We start from the raw sequence: 20,057 nt of genomic DNA on the forward strand, positions 1-20,057 counted from the left end.
TACAAAACTGGGGGCTAAAAAATAATTTTGGGGGGAAAGATTTTTTTTTACATTTTCACGGCTCTGCGTTACAAACTGTAGTGAAACACTTGGGGGTTCAAAGCTATCACAACACATCTAGATGAGTTCCTTAGGGGGTCTAGTTTCCAAAATGGTGTCACTTGTGGGAGGTTTCTACTGTTTAGGTACATTAGGGGCTCTGCAAATGCAATGTGACACCTGCAGACCATTCCATCTAAGTCCTCATTCCAAATGGAGCTCCTTCCCTTCCGAGCCCTCCCATGCGCCCAAACAGTGGTTCCCCCCCACATATGGGGTATCAGCGCACTCAGGACAAATTGGACAACAAATTGTGGGGTCGAATTTCTCCTGTTACCCTCGGGAAAATACAAAACTGGGGGCTAAAAAATAATTTTTGTGGGAAAAAATTTTTGTTTTATTTTTACGGCTCTCCATTATAAACTTCTGTGAAGCCCTTGGTGAGTCAAAGCGCTCAGCACACATCTAGATAAGTTCCTAAGGGGGTCTACTTTCCAAAATGGTGTCACTGGTGGGGGTTTCTACTGTTTAGGTACATTAGGGGCTCTGCAAACGCAATGTGACACCTGCAGACCATTCCATCTAAGTCTGCATTCAAATGGCACTCCTTCCCTTCTGAGCCCTCCCATGTGCCCAAACAGTGGTTCCCCCCACATATGGTGTATCATCGCACTCAGGACAAATTGGGCAACAAATTTTGGGGTCCAATTTCTCCTGTTACCCTCAGGAAAATACAAAACTGGGGGCTAAAAAAATAATTTTTGTGGGAAAAAAATGTTGTTTTATTTTTACGGCTCTGCATTATAAACTTCTGTGAAGCACTTGGTGGGTCAAAGTGCTCACCACACCTCTAGATAAGTTCCTTAGGGGGTCTACTTTCCAAAATGGTGTCATTTGTGGGGGGTTTCAATGTTTAGGCACATCAGTGGCTCTTCAAACGCAACATGGCGTTCTATCTCAATTCCTGTCAATTTTGCTCTGAAAAGTCAAACGGCGCTCCTTCCCTTCCGAGCTCTCCCATCCGCCCAAACAGTGGTTTACCCCCACATATGGGGTATCAGCGTATTCAGGACAAATTGTACAACAACTTTTGGGGTCCAATTTCTTCTCTTACCCTTGGGAAAATAAAAAATTGGGGGCGAAAAGATAATTTTTGTGAAAAAATATGATTTTTTATTTTTACGGTTCTACATTATAAACTTCTGTGAAGCAATTGGTGGGTCAAAGTGCTCACCACACCTCTAGATAAGTTCCTTAGGGGGTCTACTTTCAAAAATAGTGTCAATTGTGGGGGGTTTCAATGTGTAGCCACATCAGGGGCTCTCCAAACGAAATATGGCGTCCCATCTCAATTCCAGTCAATTTTGCATTGAAAAGTCAAATGGCACTCCTTCGCTTCCGAGCTCTGCCATGCGCCCAAACAGTGGTTTACCCCCACATGTGGGATATTGGCATACTCAGGACAAATTGTACAACAATGTTTGGGGTCCATTTTCTCCTGTTACCCTTGGTAAAATAAAACAAATTGGAGCTGAATTAAATTTTTTGTGAAAAAAAGTTAAATGTTCATTTTTATTTAAACATTCAAAAAATTCCTGTGAAGCACCAGAAGGGTTAATAAACTTCTTGAATATGGTTTTGAGCACCTTGAGGGGTGTAGTTTTTAGAATGGTGTCACACTTGGGTATTTTCTATCATATAGACCCCTCAAAATGACTTCAAATGAGATGTGGTCCCTAAAATAAAATGGTGTTGTAGAAATGAGAAATTGCTGGTCAACTTTTAACCCTTATAACTCCCTAACAAAAAAAAATTTTGGTTCCAAAATTGTGCTGATGTAAAGTAGACATGTGGGAAATGTTACTTATTAAGTATTTTGTGTGACATATCTCTGTGATTTAATTGCATAAAAATTCAAAGTTGGAAAATTGCAAAATTTTCATAATTTTCGCCAAATTTCCGTTTTTTTTTCACAAATAAACGCAGGTACTATCAAAGAATTTTTACCATTGTCATGAAGTACAATATGTCACGAGAAAACAATGTCAGAATCACCAGGATCCATTAAAGCGTTCCAGAGTTATAACCTCATAAAGGGACAGTGGTCAGAATTGTAAAAATTGGCCCGGTCATTAACGTGCAAACCACCCTTGGGGGTAAAGGGGTTAAGTCCCCCTTGTTCACATCTGGCAGCTGTCAATTTGCCTCCAACACTTTTCCTTTCACTTTTTTCCCATTATGTAGATAGGGGCAAAATTGTTTGGTGAATTGGAAAGCGCGGAGTTAAAATTTCACCTCACAACATAGCCTATGACGCTCTCAGGGTCCAGACGTGTGAATGTGCAAAATTTTGTGGCTGTAGCTGCGACGCCTTCAACACTTTTCCTTTCACTTTTTCCCCATTATGTAGATAGGGGCAAAATTATTTGGTGAATTGGAAAGCACGGGGTTAAAATTTCACCTCACAACATAGCCTATGACGCTCTCAGGGTCCAGACGTGTGACTGTGCAAAATTTTGTGGCTGTAGCTGCGACGCCTCCAACACTTTTCCTTTCACTTTTTCCCCATTATGTAGATAGGGGCAAAATTGTTTGGGGAATTGGAACGCGCAGGCTTAAAATTTCGCCTCACAACATAGCCTATGACGCTCACGAGGTCCATACTTGTGAGTGTGCAAAATTTTGTGGCTGTAGCTGCGATGGTGCAGATGCCAATCCCGGACATACACACATACATACATACACACATACACACATTCAGCTTTATATATTAGATAGTAATAAGAATTGAGACTTGAATTTAGATAGAATTGTGTTTTATATAGCCGATAGTGTGTAGCTGATATTCTGATGCACTTTTGAATAAACTGCAGAAAATGTAGTGAGCCCATGGGGGTTGATAGACAGTTCTGCACTTGAATAAACATTGAATGATTGTTCTGCACTTTGCTAGTATACCTGTAGTGGATAATAGTATTTCATAGTTATATTGTTTTATTAAACAGTGTAAACAGTTATTTCAACGTTCAAGTGTCCTCACCTCCCATAAAGGGAAGCTTTAGCTATAATATTAATTTGTTTTATAAGTTATTGCATTCCAAAAATGGTATGTCTTTTTGCATTAACATGTATTGTTATTCTTCTCCCAGTCCGGGAGTACTGGATTTAATGGGCAGGAGTGTGGCGCCCAAGGGTTCTGGTCATCACAGTGGTATTGCTTTCCTACCGGGGAGAGTGATGCTACGTTTGGAGGCAAGGAAGGATAACTGCATCCAGGTATCACAAGCATGCCACACATTCACACTCCAGGCCACCAGGGGAGCTTCTGATCCTATTTAATAGGTGACTCCCCATATATATAACTGGTAGGCTGTAGCGAAAGTTAGTCAGTCCTTCAGGGAAGCTGTTCTTGGCAGGAGCGAATTCCTGTCAGAGGACGGAGACATTTTGAAGGCAGAATTGTATTGCAGCGAGTGTGAAGGAAAGCAGAGCACAGGAGAAGATACCAGAAGATACCAGAAGGGGACCAGCCCCGAACAGGCTGCCTCCTTCTGAGGCGCAGAACACCGGTAGTCGGACCACTGAGGTAGTAAGGATCTCTATACCTTACTTCAGAGATCGGCAGGACAGATAATTGCAGGTTACCATGTCCACACCTACACCCAGGAGGCACGGTGGCACCCCTCAGAAGCCGGGGCGTGCTAGAGTCCCTATAAACAGCCTCAAGCCACCAGTCATACTCCTATCTGACTACGGGGGACAGAGAGAGAGAGACACTATATCTGTGAGGCCTTTATTTGAAGCTTATGCAGTAAGGGACTACACCACTACAGCGCAAGGGAAAGCTATTGATTTCCACCTGGACAAGGGGACTCTGGACTTGCCTCTGAACCGGCAGGACTCTGCCTGCCCTGTGGTTTGGTGCCCTGGACTGTGGATGCTGAAGTGTTCAGTAAAGGTAAAGAGACTGCAACCTTGTGTCCTCGTTCTTCTCTGCGCCTCCCACCATACGACCATCTTCACACTGGGAAGCCTTGGGGATATACTTCACCTGTGGGAAAGTATACCTTCTAGCTGCCATATCATCACCCCAGCGGACTCCTTAAACCTTGGTCACTGAGACCGAATACCACAGGTGGCGTCACGAACATAAACTTTATCCCTTTAAAGACCTTTCCCTTTTACACGGGCGACCAAGGGCCACAGACCAGGTCAGTCACTGTGACATCCCCCTGTGAACCGCAGGATCCGGTACTGAGTACCCCACGGCCTTGACGGGGCACTCCAAATACACTTTTGAGACCCGTAAAGTACAATTGGTCTGAATCGTGGAAAATGAGGATCAGTTACCCAAAAAATGCAATCTGCTTGTTTTTTTTCAAACGTATTTGTAGTATATGAAGTATTAAATATAAGACTAATTTCGTCCTTAAACATTGACAAATCGTAATGCTGCAGATAGCACATCCTCTCTCAGACAAATGTCTTGGGCTGTTTAATTTTTAAAACATGTAATATAAGTTACTTGCAACTGTTAAGAACTCTTTCTGGTGGCGCACTCCATGCATTAACTAAAATTATTATTATTATTTATTTATATAGCACCATTAATTCCATGGTGCTGTACATGTGAAAAGGGGTTACATACAGGGTTATAGATATCGTTAACAGTAAACAAATTTACAATGACAGACTGGTACAGAGGGGAGAGGACCCTGTCCTTGCAGACTTACATTCTTCGGGATAATGGGGAAGAGACAGGAAGTCGGTGTGCTGCAGCACTGGTGGTGGTGAGGCGGCAGCTCTGGTGGTGGTGAGGCGGCAGCTCAGGTGGTTGGTGAGGCGGCAGCTCTGGCGGTGGTGACTCGGCAGCTTGGGTGGTTGGTGACGTGACAGCAGCTCGGGTGGTTGGTGAGGCGGCAGAATGGTTATTGCAGGCTGTAGGCTTTCCTGAAGAGAGGGGTTTTCAGGTTCCGTCTGAAGGATCCAAGGGTGGATAATCGGACGTGTTGAGGCGTGGAATTCCAGAGGATGGGGGATATTCGGAAGAAATCTTGGAGGCGGTTTAGCAGTTATGTATCAAGATTATACATTACACCCTATCTAAAGGTTAGGGAATAATTTCTCAATTGCTGGGATCTGACCCTTCTGAATGTGGTGAAGAGCATGTACATTTCTGTTCAATTCATTGTCAGTAGGACTGTCGGAGATAGCCAAGCATTGCACTCGGCTGTCTCCAGCACTCTCATTAATAATGCATGTACAAGTGCACCTGCTCGTCCTCTGCTCCATTCAGACTATTATCGGAATCAGTGTTCGTCCCAGCAGTCGGATCTCCTTCATCATGATAGTTACTGCTTATCCTATGTATATAGGGTATCTTCTAATCTTGGTAGCTTCGTATCCTTAAATGTTACTTTTACCTGCATTCAAATTATAGGTATAGTTGCACCTCTGCTGCGTACCTATAAAATAAGTATGGTATACTGACCTGAGTAAGTCATAATGGCTATATATTTTATTTTACAGCATGAAGATTTGATAAAATAATCCAAAAGACCGCAATGTATATAATGAAAGCATCTTAAAAGCTTCACCTTTTTATTGACATTTCTCCAACTATTTTACTATATAAATGTCTTACCGGCTATCTAATGGCTATCTCAGTCTGCCTTCCCGTTATGGTGACAGCTATCATCACCTCGTGGATGGAGGTCGGAGGTCTCCACACAGGAATGCTAAAGACTTAGGGAATAATAGACATGGACTGGAATCATCAAGGCTTTATGGTCTATCTGAGCTGGAGAGGAACATTGAGGTACAGCTTTTACATATTTGCATATTCCAATTCGTATAATTTTAATGTAAATATTATATTTAGATGCATTATTCTCAATAAATATTATCAAATCACAATACGTTATGTATAACAATACAATTGCTTTATACCTTTAGCTAGAGTTATTTAGAGTTATTTTTATTATGTAATTTTAGTGGCATAGTCCATCCTCCTGGACCCCTGCTGATCTGGAGAATAACATTTTTTCTTTTCACATTGTCAGTCCTGGTCATTTAATGTGGTGGGAATTACAACATTACAACACAGTTTCATTCAAGTAACTGGTACTGTGCTGCAGCTCCCTGCAATGCTCTAATATACAGTAAAATCCAACAAATGGCCGAGTGCAGCTCATTAAACTAGTGCTATGGCCTCTTCATTCTGAGGTTTAGTGAGATCAACTCTGCTGTATCCCCATCGGTCAAGAAGTGATGGCAAATTCTTGCAGTTAACAAAATTTGTAATAGTGGGGGAAAAAAAACATTTGAAGTGGCTGTATAAAGTTGGTAAGTTTCATAAAACTCCTTTTTGAGTTGAATATAGATCTGGTTGAATGTATATTAGTATATTTTCCTACAGTAGATGTGAAGCTCAAAAAGGACTATAATTGTATCTCAGTAGAAACAATGATAATTATCCAGTACGTTTTTTATTGTTTATTAATAATTTAAGCCTGGAACATTTCAATTTATGACATCAAAATGTCATGATTTGTCTTTTGCATACGTTTCAAACTGCTATTACTGCGCTAACAACACATGAAATTGCAACAAAGTGTCGGGATCACACTCAGTCGGAGCAGCCTTTGGAAGTGGGGAATCACCAGAAATAATACACAAGACACGTCTTGTATAGTGTATCACTGGGAAGTCTCTGAAGCACCCCTGCCTTCAATGTGCTATCCCTTCTTTATATAGTTGTTTCAGTAGGTTTAGTGGTTATACAAGTTTTGCATGTTTAAACAAAGAGACAAAACAGGAAAGAAAGAAAAGAAAAGAAAACAGTTTCGTGGGCGGCAGTTTCACAACAAACAGTACAAAGGCAATTCCACAGACAAGAAAAACAGGATTTCATACTATAGCTAAAATGTCCTTGAATGGACAGGTCAATATTTATCACAAATTCTTTTTTTTTTATTTTTGTTCATTGAGGTAATCATTTTTGTTCTGCTCTTCACAATCCCCCCTTTGACATATTCCATTCAAAACCTTGTCGATCATTTTAGTCATTCTTTTTGTGATATTACAAAAAAAAAACTTTATATTCTCGCATCCATTACACAAAATTTATTTGTGCATACCGAGATACCCTTGAGTACAACCTTGAACAATACATATATAATTACAATAACCATAACTGTATGTATTAGGCTTTGCATAATCCCGGTAACCCACCCACCGATCCCTCTGAACCAATTGGCCGGGTTAAGAAAAGAAAAGGTATCTGACCACCAGCTATCCTTATTTTGGTCATTGTCTTTGTCATACTGATCCCTGAGTCGTTGTACGTCTTTTAATTTAAATCTCATACTCATAGTACTATTCGGGTCTATATAATGACAGCAGGTGGGTCCGATGATTTGACACATACCCCCTTGTGAGGCAGTTAGGTAATCCAATACCAGGGTATGTTGGTTAGTGACTATTATAAGCTGATTCTGTACAGCTATACTAGTATTTAATATGTCCAATATATCCCAAATCTGATCATCTAGATAATCCGTGGCTCTAACTAATTTATCCCACATTTGTGTTAACATAGGATAAATAAAAATGGTACTAGCAATTTTGTTGGGAATTCCCATTTGTACTATATGCGGCCTCCCCGAGGGACGTGGTGAGTTATCTGCAGCTCTTTTATACAGTGTGTGCTTGGGCACGGCTTGCATATTCACTTGTTTATTTGAAATTATGAAAGTAGCCGGGGTTAGGCGTCCTAATGTACAAGTACCCTTTATACCTACGGGAAGCCATTTATATGCTCCTTCTCCGCATATCCAAAATGTACCCTCAGGCAGATCCCACAAAGCTGAGTGCTGCAATACCAATCTGTGAGCCAAATCCACAAAACTAGATACATTCTGAAGCATACACCAAGAGGGTTTTTGTCCCAAGGGGCTACAGTACCCGGCTGCGGGATTCCCACATACATGCATTCCGTTGACATACTCATTGGATTCATTACAAACCAGGTTCCCCGGCTTACTTGTACAACTGTCTGCATCACCTTGGGGGAACAACTCAGAATGTTCCCATTTTCTATTATGTATGTATCTTTCCAATACTGTAGGTTTGAAAGCATCAGAGGAAGGGGTGGTTGTACTGAAACTGAGCTGTAGATTTTCAGTGGGGACCTGTCCTAAATCAGTTAATCCAGTCTTATTCCTAGGTACCCATTTTCTTCCCTTGAATGCTAAATATTGTAAGTTGTCTATTTTTCCTGTAAGATTGCCCTGCCACCAAGGAAATTCTACCCATCCCACAATTGGTATGGCGATTGTAGTATTCCATAGTCTAGTATTGCCAGGTTGGTTGTTGGCCAGGTTGTCTGAACAATTAGGCCAAGCGAATATTTCTTCAGCTGACACGGGAACTGCTAGAAAAGGTATACTTGTGGCTGATACTGGTGAATGGGTACAGATCCAACAATCTGCCAGGGGTTGCGTATTATTTAACAAGTCATGCACTAATTTTCTATGATGTTGTACGAATCTATTGTTCAAAGGGGCTAGAGAATTCAGTCTTTCCCATGCCTCCGTTGAGGTTAACATTATTAACATCAATATCATGAGTCTTATACTGCTTTTTTGCAATGGCTTGCATGTATCCATGATGCCTTTCCTTCAAGCTTGACTGCTGTTGGAGTTGTTAACAGGACTTGGAAAGGTCCGTCAAATCTCGGTTCCAGAGTCTTTCTGGTGTGTCTTTTCACGTAGACTTGATCACCAGGTTCCAACTTGTGGCCTCCTTCGAGATTTTCTGGATCTGGAAGGGAAGCAAAAACTTGCGAATGCACTTTAGTTAAACGTTTTTGTAATTCTTGTACATAAGCAGTTAAAGTCTCAGTATTCAACATCAGTTGTTGTGGAAAATAACAACCCAAATTTGCTGCTCTACCAAAAAGAATCTCATGTGGTGACAGCTTAGCCTACCCCCTTGGGGTGTTTCGGATGGAATACAGGGCAAGTGGTAGACACTCGGTCCAAGGCTTTCCTGTTTCTGCCATGGCCTTCTGGATTTTTAATTTTATTGTCCCATTTAATCTTTCCACTTTACCTGAACTCTGTGGATGATATGGAGTGTGAAACTGGTTTTCTACTCCCAACATTTTCATAACATTCTGGAAAATTTCCCCAGTAAAATGGGTACCCCTATCTGACTCGATCACCTCAGGCATGCCGTAACGGGGTATCAGTTCATGTGCTATTTTAATGGCAGTAGTTTTTGCTGAGGCTTTACGAACTGGATAAGCCTCTGGCCACCCTGAGAACATGTCCACACACACAAGCACATATTTGTATCCATTGTACCTAGGAAGTTGGATGTAGTCGATCTGGAGTCTTTGAAAGGGATACAGTGGTCTTACATGATGCTTGGTTGGGGTTTTAATGGCCTGACCTGGATTGTGTGCCAGGCATATAGCGCATGCAGCACACATGTTCCGAGCAAAATTACCAAAGCCTGGAGCCAACCACCTTTCTTTTACCTTGAGCGTCATACCATTTGCCGACACATGTGTGGGTAGGTGGAGGTCACTTGCCACTGCGGGGTACCAGGCTCAGGATAAACACAACAAAGTTCCTTTTTTCCATAATCCTTGCTGATCTTCTGCCCCGTTTTTCTGCCACTGCCCTCGTTCTTCGTCGTCTACCTGTTTCTGAGCTTCCTTCAATCTTTCCTCATCATCTTCAGAGCTATCTAGTGTGTGGGCATGATGTAAGGGTTTACGTGCTGCCTGTTTTGCTGCCTTATCGGCTTTATCGTTACCCCTGGCTTCCTCGGTGTCGAGTCTCACATGTGCAGCTACCTTTATCACCGCTATTTCTTTAGTTTCTTGTGCTGCCTCCAGAATCTGTCTAATGAGGGAGGCATGTTTAACAGGTTGGCCTGAAGCAGTCATATAACCTCTGGCTCTCCATATTACGCCAAAATCGAAAATAATGCCATGTGCATATCTAGAATCAGTGTATATGTTTGCTGTCTGATCTTTGGCTATTTTTAGAGCTTCAACTAATGCCGTAAGTTCTGCTTCTTGTGCAGACTGATTAGCAGGGAGAGGTTCTGCTTTCAGCACTTCATGCTGAGTTACTACCGCATAACATGTATGAAATTGTCCATTCATATCTGCATATCTACTGCCATCTATGAAAAGTTCAAATGTAGCATTACAGAGTGGCTTGTCACGTACATTACATAAGCCCTGAGTCTCTTGTTCCATTAATTGTACACAATCATGCATTTACTTTGATGGGTCAAAGGAGTTGGAGAGTGCAGTTGCAGTTTCCTCAGGTATGGTACCCCCCTCAGACTCTAAAGGGAGCAAAGACACGAGATTAAGAGTCTGAATCCTGGCAAAGGAAATGTTGGGCGGCAGTAGTAGGGAACATTGGAGACGGAGGTGTCTGGCCATTGAAATATGTTTAGGTTGGACCTGGTTAAGAATGCCATGTACATCATGAGTGGTCTGAACTAGAAGTGGGTGATCAAGAACAATCTCAGAAGCTTTATCTAATAACAGTGAAATTGCGGCTACTACTCTTACACAAGAAGGTGCGGCTCTAGCTACAGGGTCCAGATGAGCTGATATGTATGCCACAGGTCTCTGTTTGTTTCCATGTTTTTGTGTGAGCACCCCTGTAGCATGTGAGGATATCTCAGCTGCCATCAATTGAAAAGGTTTAGTGTAGTCTGGGAGTCCCAAAGCCGGAGCTGATACCAGTGCTGTTTTCAAAGAGGAAAATGACTGTTTAGCCTCTTCACTGAGTGAATATGGTGTGTTGGCAATACAGTCATATAAAGGCTGCATGAGTTGACTTGCATGTATGATCCACTGTCTACAGTGTGAAACAATACCTAGGAAAGCACGCAGCTGTTTGTGATTCCTGGGTTCAAGCATGTTACGTATGGCTTCCGTACGTTGAGGTGTGAGGTGTCTGATGCCCTGTGATATGCAGTGACCTAAAAACACGACTGTTTGTTGACAAGCCTGGAGTTTCTGTCTATTTACTTTACAGCCTTCTTGCGCTAGGAAAATTAAGAAATTAACAGTTGAGGTAACTGCCGTCTGCTCATCAGGGCAACAAATAAGTAAGTCATCTACATACTGTAGAATGACTACTCCTGGTTCTGGGATGAAATTTTTTAGCACGGTCTGCATTGCTTCAGAGTACAAAGTTGGTGAGTGTACCATACCTTGTGGCAATCTTGTCCATGCTAATTGTTTACCCTTGAATGTAAAGGCAAACAAATGCCAACAGTTCTTATGTAGTGGCACAGAAAAAAATGCGTTTGATAAGTCAATTACCGTAAAATATGCAGCAGTGCTGGGAATTTGAGACAGTAAGGTATGAGGATTCGGTACCACAGGGGTGACCGGTGCCAAAACCTTATTGATTTCCCGTAAGTCGTGCACCATGCGATATTTCACCATAGTTTCTTTGGAGGACACTTTCTTTTTAACAGGATATAAGGGTGTATTGGCGGGTGACCTGATTTCTACCAAAACACCTTGTAACACATAATCCTGAATTTGTTGAGAAATCGCCTGTTCTTGCTGGGCGCTTATGGGGTATTGCCGAAGCTGAGGTAATATGGTTCCCGGGGCAGTTTCTAACAGTATAGGAGCTACTGATAAAAATCCTACATCAGTGTCTCCTTTTGCCCATAGGCTGTCAGGAACCCGAGACAAGTCAATTTTTGCTTGTTGAGTGTAAATTTCGGGAAAATCCTCCATTGCCTGTATTCTAACATATGGTTCCAGAGTTTCTGCATCTTCAGGGATGGTCAGCATAACTGTGCCATCTTCTCTAAAATGGATGTTTGCATGCATTTTACTTAAGACATCAGTACCCAACAAGTAGGTAGGTGCACCTTTAGCAAATAAAAATTTGGATACAAAAGTTTTAGGGCCAAAGCTCACATTTAAAGGTTTTGTAAAGGGCAACGCCTGAATTTTACCATCATACCCTTCTGCATATGTAACCTTTGAGGATATATTGTCAGGATATGGTAAAAAGTCCTGATTTAAAATGGAGGATGTTGCTCCCGTATCTATCAGAAAAGGTACATTTTTACCCTCAACTTCAACTTGTATTATTGGTCTTCTAGAAGGAAGAGAGACCTGCATAACTTTCAGTCATTCTGAGCTGCCTGTTTGATCAGGCACTGGGTTATTTATCCTATTTTTGGGTACAAAGGTTCCTGAATCTATATCTGTTTTTCTCTTCCTACATTCCCTTTGGAAATGTCCTGGCTTCTTACAGTAATGACAAGTAAACTTTTGATTAGCAGAGCCAGTATTAGCCTGTGCAATTCTTACTGGCTTAGAATTTTCTCTTAAGTCCATTTCTATCCCTACAGCTTTCTGTCTAGCCAGGTGTGGGTCTTCCAAGGTTCTCCAATCAGGGGTTGCGGCCTTAAGCTTTTCCTTCACTTTTGGAGACAATCCATCTATAAAGGTTTTTGTAACTAACCTCATCATTCCTGGAGCGGTTAGATCCATGCCTTCATCTCTGAAATTATTTTCTACACTTAGATAATATTCGTCTACTGATTGTCCAGATTTCTGAGCCACCACTCCCGTTGTTCCTCTCTGCCTCTGTCTCTCCCTCATGAAAACCATTAAGTGATCTACAAATTGTGTACCTGATTCTATCGTTTGTAAGGCACCATCTCCTGCTTGGGGCCTATGTACCTGTAGATTTGCTAATAGCTCCTGGAAGAGTCCAGGAGTCATTTTCATTCTACATAATTCTTCTCCATCTGCCCAAACTCCAGCGTGAGTCTGCATAATTTGCTGTATATATTGTGCAAATCTAACTGGACACTGGGTGGGATCTGGTGCGTTATGCAAGAGAGACATGCCTTCAGCGGGGGACCAAGGGAAATATTGTCGAGTTTGGTGATATCTAGTTCCCATTACTCCGTCAGCACCAGGTTCCCTAAAGGGTCTTGGTACTACCCTAACAGGGGCAAGTACAGCGCCATGTCTAGGTGTACCACAGGCTAGGCAATCATTTCTCCAGTCTGGATTTTGTTGTCCACAGTGCGGACATACCCATCCTCCTGGTCCGGCTAAACTTTGAGGTGGTGTTTGGAGAAAAGATGGGGCATGTGGGTTAAGGTATGGGGGTGGGGTATTTTTAGATTCCACATTTTGTTTTTCTCCACAGCCTGTGGGTCTAATACACCACTTTTTTACTCTGTTGATTATATGTCCATCCCTCATTTTCTGCTACCCTAGAGACATCAATCAATGCTTGGATCTGATCTATCCATTTCTTGTCTCTGATTATGCCTTTTTTCCTTTCCTGAATTCCTTCCCATAGTTTTCTACTAAAAGCTTCTGCCCTAGTAACTCCAAACTTACTAAAAATCTTTTTCAGCCCCTTAGTGGCATCTTCACCACTTCTCTCCTTTATGATAGTATAGATATCTAATTCTTCTGGTTCCGACTTTGTTTGCTTATTCCCCATTTTCTTATCCTGAGCTTTCTTGCCCTAGGTGGCGTTTGGGTATGAGAATACCTCGTTACCTTCTTCCTAAGGACCTAGGATGTCTTTTTCTTGCCCTAGGTGGCGTTTGGGTATGAGAATACCTCGTTACCTTCTTCCTAAGGAGCTAGGATGTTTAAACTGTGTTGATGTAAGAAAATCCTGATTCCTACACCTATAGCAAACAACACAAATGCAACCAGACAGAAAAAGAACATACAACGTATCTTGTCCCAGGCTAATTTATCTGTCCTGGGCTTATACTATCACATACAACGTATTCTTGTCCCAGGCTAATTTATCTGTCCTGGGCTCATACTATCATACACTTATCCGTCACCAGGTTTTTGTCAAAGACAGGATCAGAGATTGAACATAGGCGCGGAGGTCTCCCCGAAAGGACGCAACCACGTTGCCCAGTGGGACAGTCACTTCTTCTGTTTCAACCCCCTGGGCGGCTTATAGGGCTATTCCCAACTTCCACACACCTTCTATTCACATTCACTCTCATTCAATGCCGTACTCCGTGAGGTGATCAATTCCTAAATAGTTCAAGAACCCGAGCTATAGGTATCCTCCTCTACTAGAACTACCCGCTAAAGAACACGACACAGAAAATCTTACGGACAGTGCAGGGCAGATATAAGAGATCTAACAGTGTCTCTTACCTGGCCAGGTTTTTGTTCATCTGCCGTCCATTATCCCAGATTCTCTTTTCGTTCGTATTCTGCCGGTGTTCTTGAAGGAATACACAGACCTCGGGTCCCTGTTCAGGCGCCAGGAAATGTCGGGATCACACTCAGTCGGAGCAGCCTTTGGAAGTGGGGAATCACCAGAAATAATACACAAGACACGTCTTGTATAGTGTATCACTGGGAAGTCTCTGAAGCACGCCTGCCTTCAATGTGCTATCCCTTCTTTATATAGTTGTTTCAGTAGGTTTAGTGGTTATACAAGTTTTGCATGTTTAAACAAAGAGACAAAACAGGAAAGAAAGAAAAGAAAAGAAAACAGTTTCGTGGGCGGCAGTTTCACAACAAACAGTACAAAGGCAATTCCACAGACAAGAAAAACAGGATTTCATACTATAGCTAAAATGTCCTTGAATGGACAGGTCAATATTTATCACAAATTCTTTTTTTTTTATTTTTGTTCATTGAGGTAATCATTTTTGTTCTGCTCTTCACAAAAGTAATAGAAAGGTTTTTAAGATTGGTAGCCAACAATCTGTCTTGTTCCAATGAGCGGATATGTGATGGCGGGATCTGGTCAATATGATTTCAACTCATAAGATGGACATAACCTTTTACATATTGTATACAAGTTATATTTGCGCATCTACTATATAATTGTCTAAGGGTCACTTCTGTCTGTCTTTCTGTCTGTCTGTCTTTCTGTCACGGATATTCATTGGTCGCGGCCTCTGTCTGTCATGGAAATCCAAGTCGCTGATTGGTCGCGGCAAAACAGCCACGACCAATCAGCGACGAGCACAGCGAGGAAGAAAATGGCCGCTCCTTCCTCCCCGCAGTCAGTGCCCGGCGCCCGCATACTCCCCTCCAGTCAGCGCTCACACAGGGTTAATGACAGCGTTGACCGCGGAGTAACGCACTCGGTTAACGCTGCTATTAACCCTGCGTGACCAACTTTTTACTATTCATGCTGCCTATGCAGCATGAATAGTAAAAAAATCTAATGTTAAAAATAATAAAAAAAATAAAAAATAGTTATATACTCACCCTCCGTTGGCCCCCAGATCAAAGCGGTTACCGACGCTCCTCACGACACTCCGGTGACCGCTCCATGCATTGCGGTCTCGCGAGATGATGACGTAGCGGTCTCGCGAGACCGCAATGCACTCTTCAGACCGGAGCGCGCGAAGATCCGGGGGCCAACAGAGGGTGAGTATGTAACTATTTTTTATTTTAATTCTTTTTTTTAACAGGGATATGGTGCCCACATTGCTATAGACTGCGTGGGCTGTGCAATATATTACGTGGGCTGGGCAATATACTACGTGGGCTGCGCAATATACAACGCGGGCTGCGCAATATACTACGCGGGCTGGGCAATATACTATGCGGGCTGCGCAATATACAACTTGGGCTGGGCAATATACAGCATAGGCTGCGCAATATACTACGCGGGCTGGGCAATATACTACGTGAGCTGCGCAATATACAACGTGGGCTGCGCAATATACAACGTGGGCTGCGTAATATGCAATGTGGGCTGCGCAATATGCAACGTGGGCTGCGCAATATGCAATGTGGGCTGCGCAATATATTATGTGGGCTGCGCAATGTACTATGTGGGCTGCGCAATGTACTGCGTGGGCTGCGCAATGTACTGCGTGGGCTGTGCATTATACTACGTGGGCTGTGCTATACACTATGCATAAATATTCTAGAATACCCGATGCGTTAGAATCGAGCTACCATCTAGTTTATAATAAGCATAAAGCAGACAATATTCTAAAGTTTAATGGCCACATTTTGATCCATGGAATTATACACTGCTCAAAAAAATAAAGGGAGCACTAAAATCCCACATCCTAGATATCACTGAATAAAATATTCCAGTTGTAAATCTTTATTCATTACATAGTGGAATGTGTTGAGAACAATAAACCTAAAAGTGTTCAACGTACATCACAACTAATATCCCACGGAGGTCTGGAGTTGGAATGATGCTCAAAATTAAAGTGGAAAATGAAGTTACAGGCTGATCCAACTTCAGTGGAAATGCCTCAAGACAAGGAAATGATGCTCAGTAATGTGTGTAGCCTCCACATGCCCGTATGATCTCCCTACAACGCCTGGGCATGTTCCTGATGAGGCGGCGGATGGTCTCCTGAGGGATCTCCTCCCAGACCTGGACTAAAGCATCCGCCAACTCCTGGACAGTCTGTGGTGCAATGTGACGTTGGTGGATGGTGTGACATGATGTCCCACATGTGTTCAATTGGATTCCAGTCTGGGGAATGGGCGGGCCAATCCATAGCTTCAATGCCTTTATCTTCCAGGAACTGCTGACAATCCAGCAGCAGGAGGTCTGGCATTGTCCTGCATTAGGAGGAACCCAGGGCCAACCGCACCAGCATATGGTCTCACAAGGGGCCTGAGGATCTCATCTCAGTACCTAATGGCAGTCAGGCTTCGTCTGGCGAGCACATGGAGGGCTGTCCAGCCCTCCAAAGAAATGCCACCCCACACCATTACTGACCTACTGCCAAACTGGTCATGCTGAAGGATGTTGCAGGCAGCAGATCGCTCTCCACAGCATCTCCAGACTCTGTCATGTCTGTCACATGTGCTCCGTGTGAACCTGCTTTCATCTGTGAAGCGCACAGGGCGCCAGTGGTGAATTTGCCAATCCTGGTGTTCTGCGGCAAATGCCAAGCATCCTGCACGGTGTTAGGCTGTGAGCACAACCCCCATCTGTGGACGTCAGGCACTCAGACCATCCTCATGTAGTTGGTTTCTAACTGTTTGTGCAGACACATGCACATTTGTGGCCTGCTGGAGGTCATTTTGCAGGGCTCTGGCAGTGCTCCTCCTGTTCCTCCTTGCACAAAGGCAGAGGTAGCGGTCATGCTGCTGGGTTGTTGCCTTCCTACGGCTCCCTTCATGTCTCCTGGTGTACTGGCCTGTCTCCTTGTGGTGCCTCCAGCCTCTGGACACTACGCTGACAGACACAGCAAACCTTCTTGCCACAGCTCACATTTATGTGCCATCCTGGATGAGCTGCACTACTTGAGCCACTTGTGTGGGTTGTAGAGTCCGTCTCATGCTACCACGAGTGTGAAAGCACAACCAACATTCAAAAGTGACCAAAACATCAGCCAGAAAGCATTGGTATTGAAATGTGGTCTGTGGTCCCCACCTGCAGAACCACTCCTTTATTGAGTGTGTCTTGATGATTGCCAATAATTTCCATCTGTTGTCTATTCCATTTGCACAACAGCATGTGAAATTGATTGTCAAACAGTGTTGCTTCCTAAGTGAACCGTTTGATTTCACAGAAGTTTGATTTACTTGGATGTTATGATCTGGTGGCCTAGGAGCAGCATGAGATGAACTCTGGAGAAGGTGGTACCTGTACTGACCGCAAACTGTGAACTTAGCAGCGCAACTAGAAGTAGCCGTGGGGGGTACCTAACACTCCCTAGACCCCTCGACACAGCCTAAGAACTAACTTCCCCTAAAGACAGAAACAGGAAACCTATCTTGCCTCAGAGAAAATTCCCAAAGGATAGACAGCCCCCCACAAATATTGACTGTGAGAGGAGAGGGAAATAACATTCGCAGACATGAAATGAGGATTTAGCATAGGAGGCCATACTAGCTAAAAAGAAAGAATAGAACAGAGTACTATGCGGTCAGTATAAAAACACTAGAAAATATCCACCACAGAAAATACAAATCACCACATCTGACTAAAGACATGGAGGGTATATCTGCATCTCCAGAGACTCAGCTTGGCTGCAAAAAATCCTTCACAGACAAAGCTGGACAAGACAAATCATGAAAATGCACAGAACTATAAGGTCCACAGCAGGTGGACAGCAAAAACAAAGCCAGGACTTATCTTTGTAGAAAAGCACAGCAAACAGGAGAGACCAGAAGGGATGTGAATCCTCCAAAAACAATGGACAACTGGCACTGACTAAAGGATCAAGCAGGACTAAATAGCTGAGTCCAAATTGAACACACCTGATAAATGCTGCGATCCACAGACAGCAGCACTACCACTCATAACCACCGGAGGGAGCCCAAAAGCAGAATTCACAACACTTGGAGTTATATTCTGTTGTTTAAGTGTTCCCTTTTTTTTTGAGCAGTGTATAATCATATGCAGTGGGGAAAAAAGTATTTAGTCAGCCACTAATTGTGCAAGTTCTCCTGCTTAAAAAGATGAGAGAGGCCTGTAATTGACATCATAGATAGGTAGACCACAACTATGAGAGTCAAAATGAGAAAACAAATCCAGAAAATCACCTTTTTTCCCCACTGTAACAATGTTGTTTTCCTTTTATTAGGTCTACTTGTTTTAAGGCCATGGACACATTCAATGTGGGAAAAACATTGATTTTTACTTATGCTAGTGATTGCCTTTAGTTAATAAACTTGCGCTAGGTTTCAGTCTGCAATCTTCATTCATTCAATTTTAGACCCTCTATATATGCAGTTGGCAGCTTGCTCCAGTTTCAGATTGTCCTCTTGTGGGAGGATTTCTACCAGTAATATAGGCTAGATGTGATCTTTGTGTATCTAGGATATTGCGGTCTAAGTTGGCTTATGTATCAACACAGCTTCTATCCTGCACCCATTTTCTCTTCATGTTCTCTCTCCCATTTTCATTAAGCTTGTTTCATTACTTTTAAGACTGCACATGCTTTATACTCCCTACATGCTGTGGATTTCTGTTTACAACCCAATATATGCTGCTATCTCTAACACTGAGTGAAAGGAGGTGGGAAGAGCAGAGAAAGTATTCAGGAGTAGTTAAAGGACTTACAGACACTGCAAAATACTAGAAAATATTTAATGAATACTATTTAGAAAGTTATTCAACTTTTCAATTAGGAATCAAATGATAATTTAACAAAGGTACTGTATGTGCAAAGATATACAGTATATCACAAAAGTGAGTACACCCATCACATGTTTGCAAATATTTTATAATATCTTTTCATAGGACAACACTGAAGATATGACACTTTGATACAATGTAAAAGTAGTCAGTATACAGCTTTTATAACAGTGTAAGTTTGGTGTGCCCTCTAAATAACTCTACACATAGCCATTAATGTCTAAACCGTTGGCAATAAAAGTGAGTACACCTCTAAGTGAAAATGGCCAAATTTGCCATGTTTTTCTCCCCAGTGTTATGTGATTCATTAGTGTTTCAAGGTCTTAGGTGTGAATGGGGAGCAAGTTGTTAAATTTGATGTTATCGCTCTCACACTGGTCACTGGAAGTTGAACATGTCAAGTCATGGCAAAGAACTCTCTGAGGAGCTGAAAAAAGAATTGTTGCTCTACAGAAAGATGGCCTTTAACAAGACAGATTCCACTTAGAACTGGCATCGCCATGGTTGACCAAAGAAGTTGAGCGCACGTGCTCATTGTCATATCCAGAGGTTGTCTTTTCAAAATAGATGTATGAGTGCTGCCAGAATTGCTGCGGAGGTTAAAGGGGTGAGTGATCAACCTGTCTGTGCTCAGACCATACGCCGCACACTGCATAAAATTGGTATGCTTGACTGTCGTGGAGCCTCTTCTAAAGACGATGCACAAGAAAGCCTGCAAACAGTTTGCTGAAGACAAGCAGACTAAGGACATGCATTACTGGAACCATGTCCTGTTTTTTGATGAGACCAAGATAAATTTATTTTGTACAGATGATGTCAATTGTATGTGGTGGCAACCAGGTGAGGAGTACAAGTGTGTCTTGCCTACAGTCA

The 20,057-nt window shown here is 42.6% G+C and overlaps 1 protein-coding gene across 1 annotated transcript in view; it reads left to right on the forward strand.

The window, feature by feature from the left end:
* LOC138676431 (putative leucine-rich repeat-containing protein DDB_G0290503) overlaps positions 1-20,057 on the forward strand; it is a 176,563-nt gene that overhangs the window by 14,808 nt on the left and 141,698 nt on the right. The window contains exon 2 of the mRNA XM_069765720.1: positions 5,569-5,857. Within this exon, the coding sequence (XP_069621821.1) occupies positions 5,675-5,857 (183 nt within the window). The 5' untranslated portion in view covers positions 5,569-5,674. The remainder of the gene's footprint in view (positions 1-5,568; positions 5,858-20,057) is intronic.

This window comes from Ranitomeya imitator, chromosome 4, assembly GCF_032444005.1.
Source record: "Ranitomeya imitator isolate aRanImi1 chromosome 4, aRanImi1.pri, whole genome shotgun sequence".
NCBI lineage: Eukaryota > Metazoa > Chordata > Amphibia > Anura > Dendrobatidae > Ranitomeya > Ranitomeya imitator.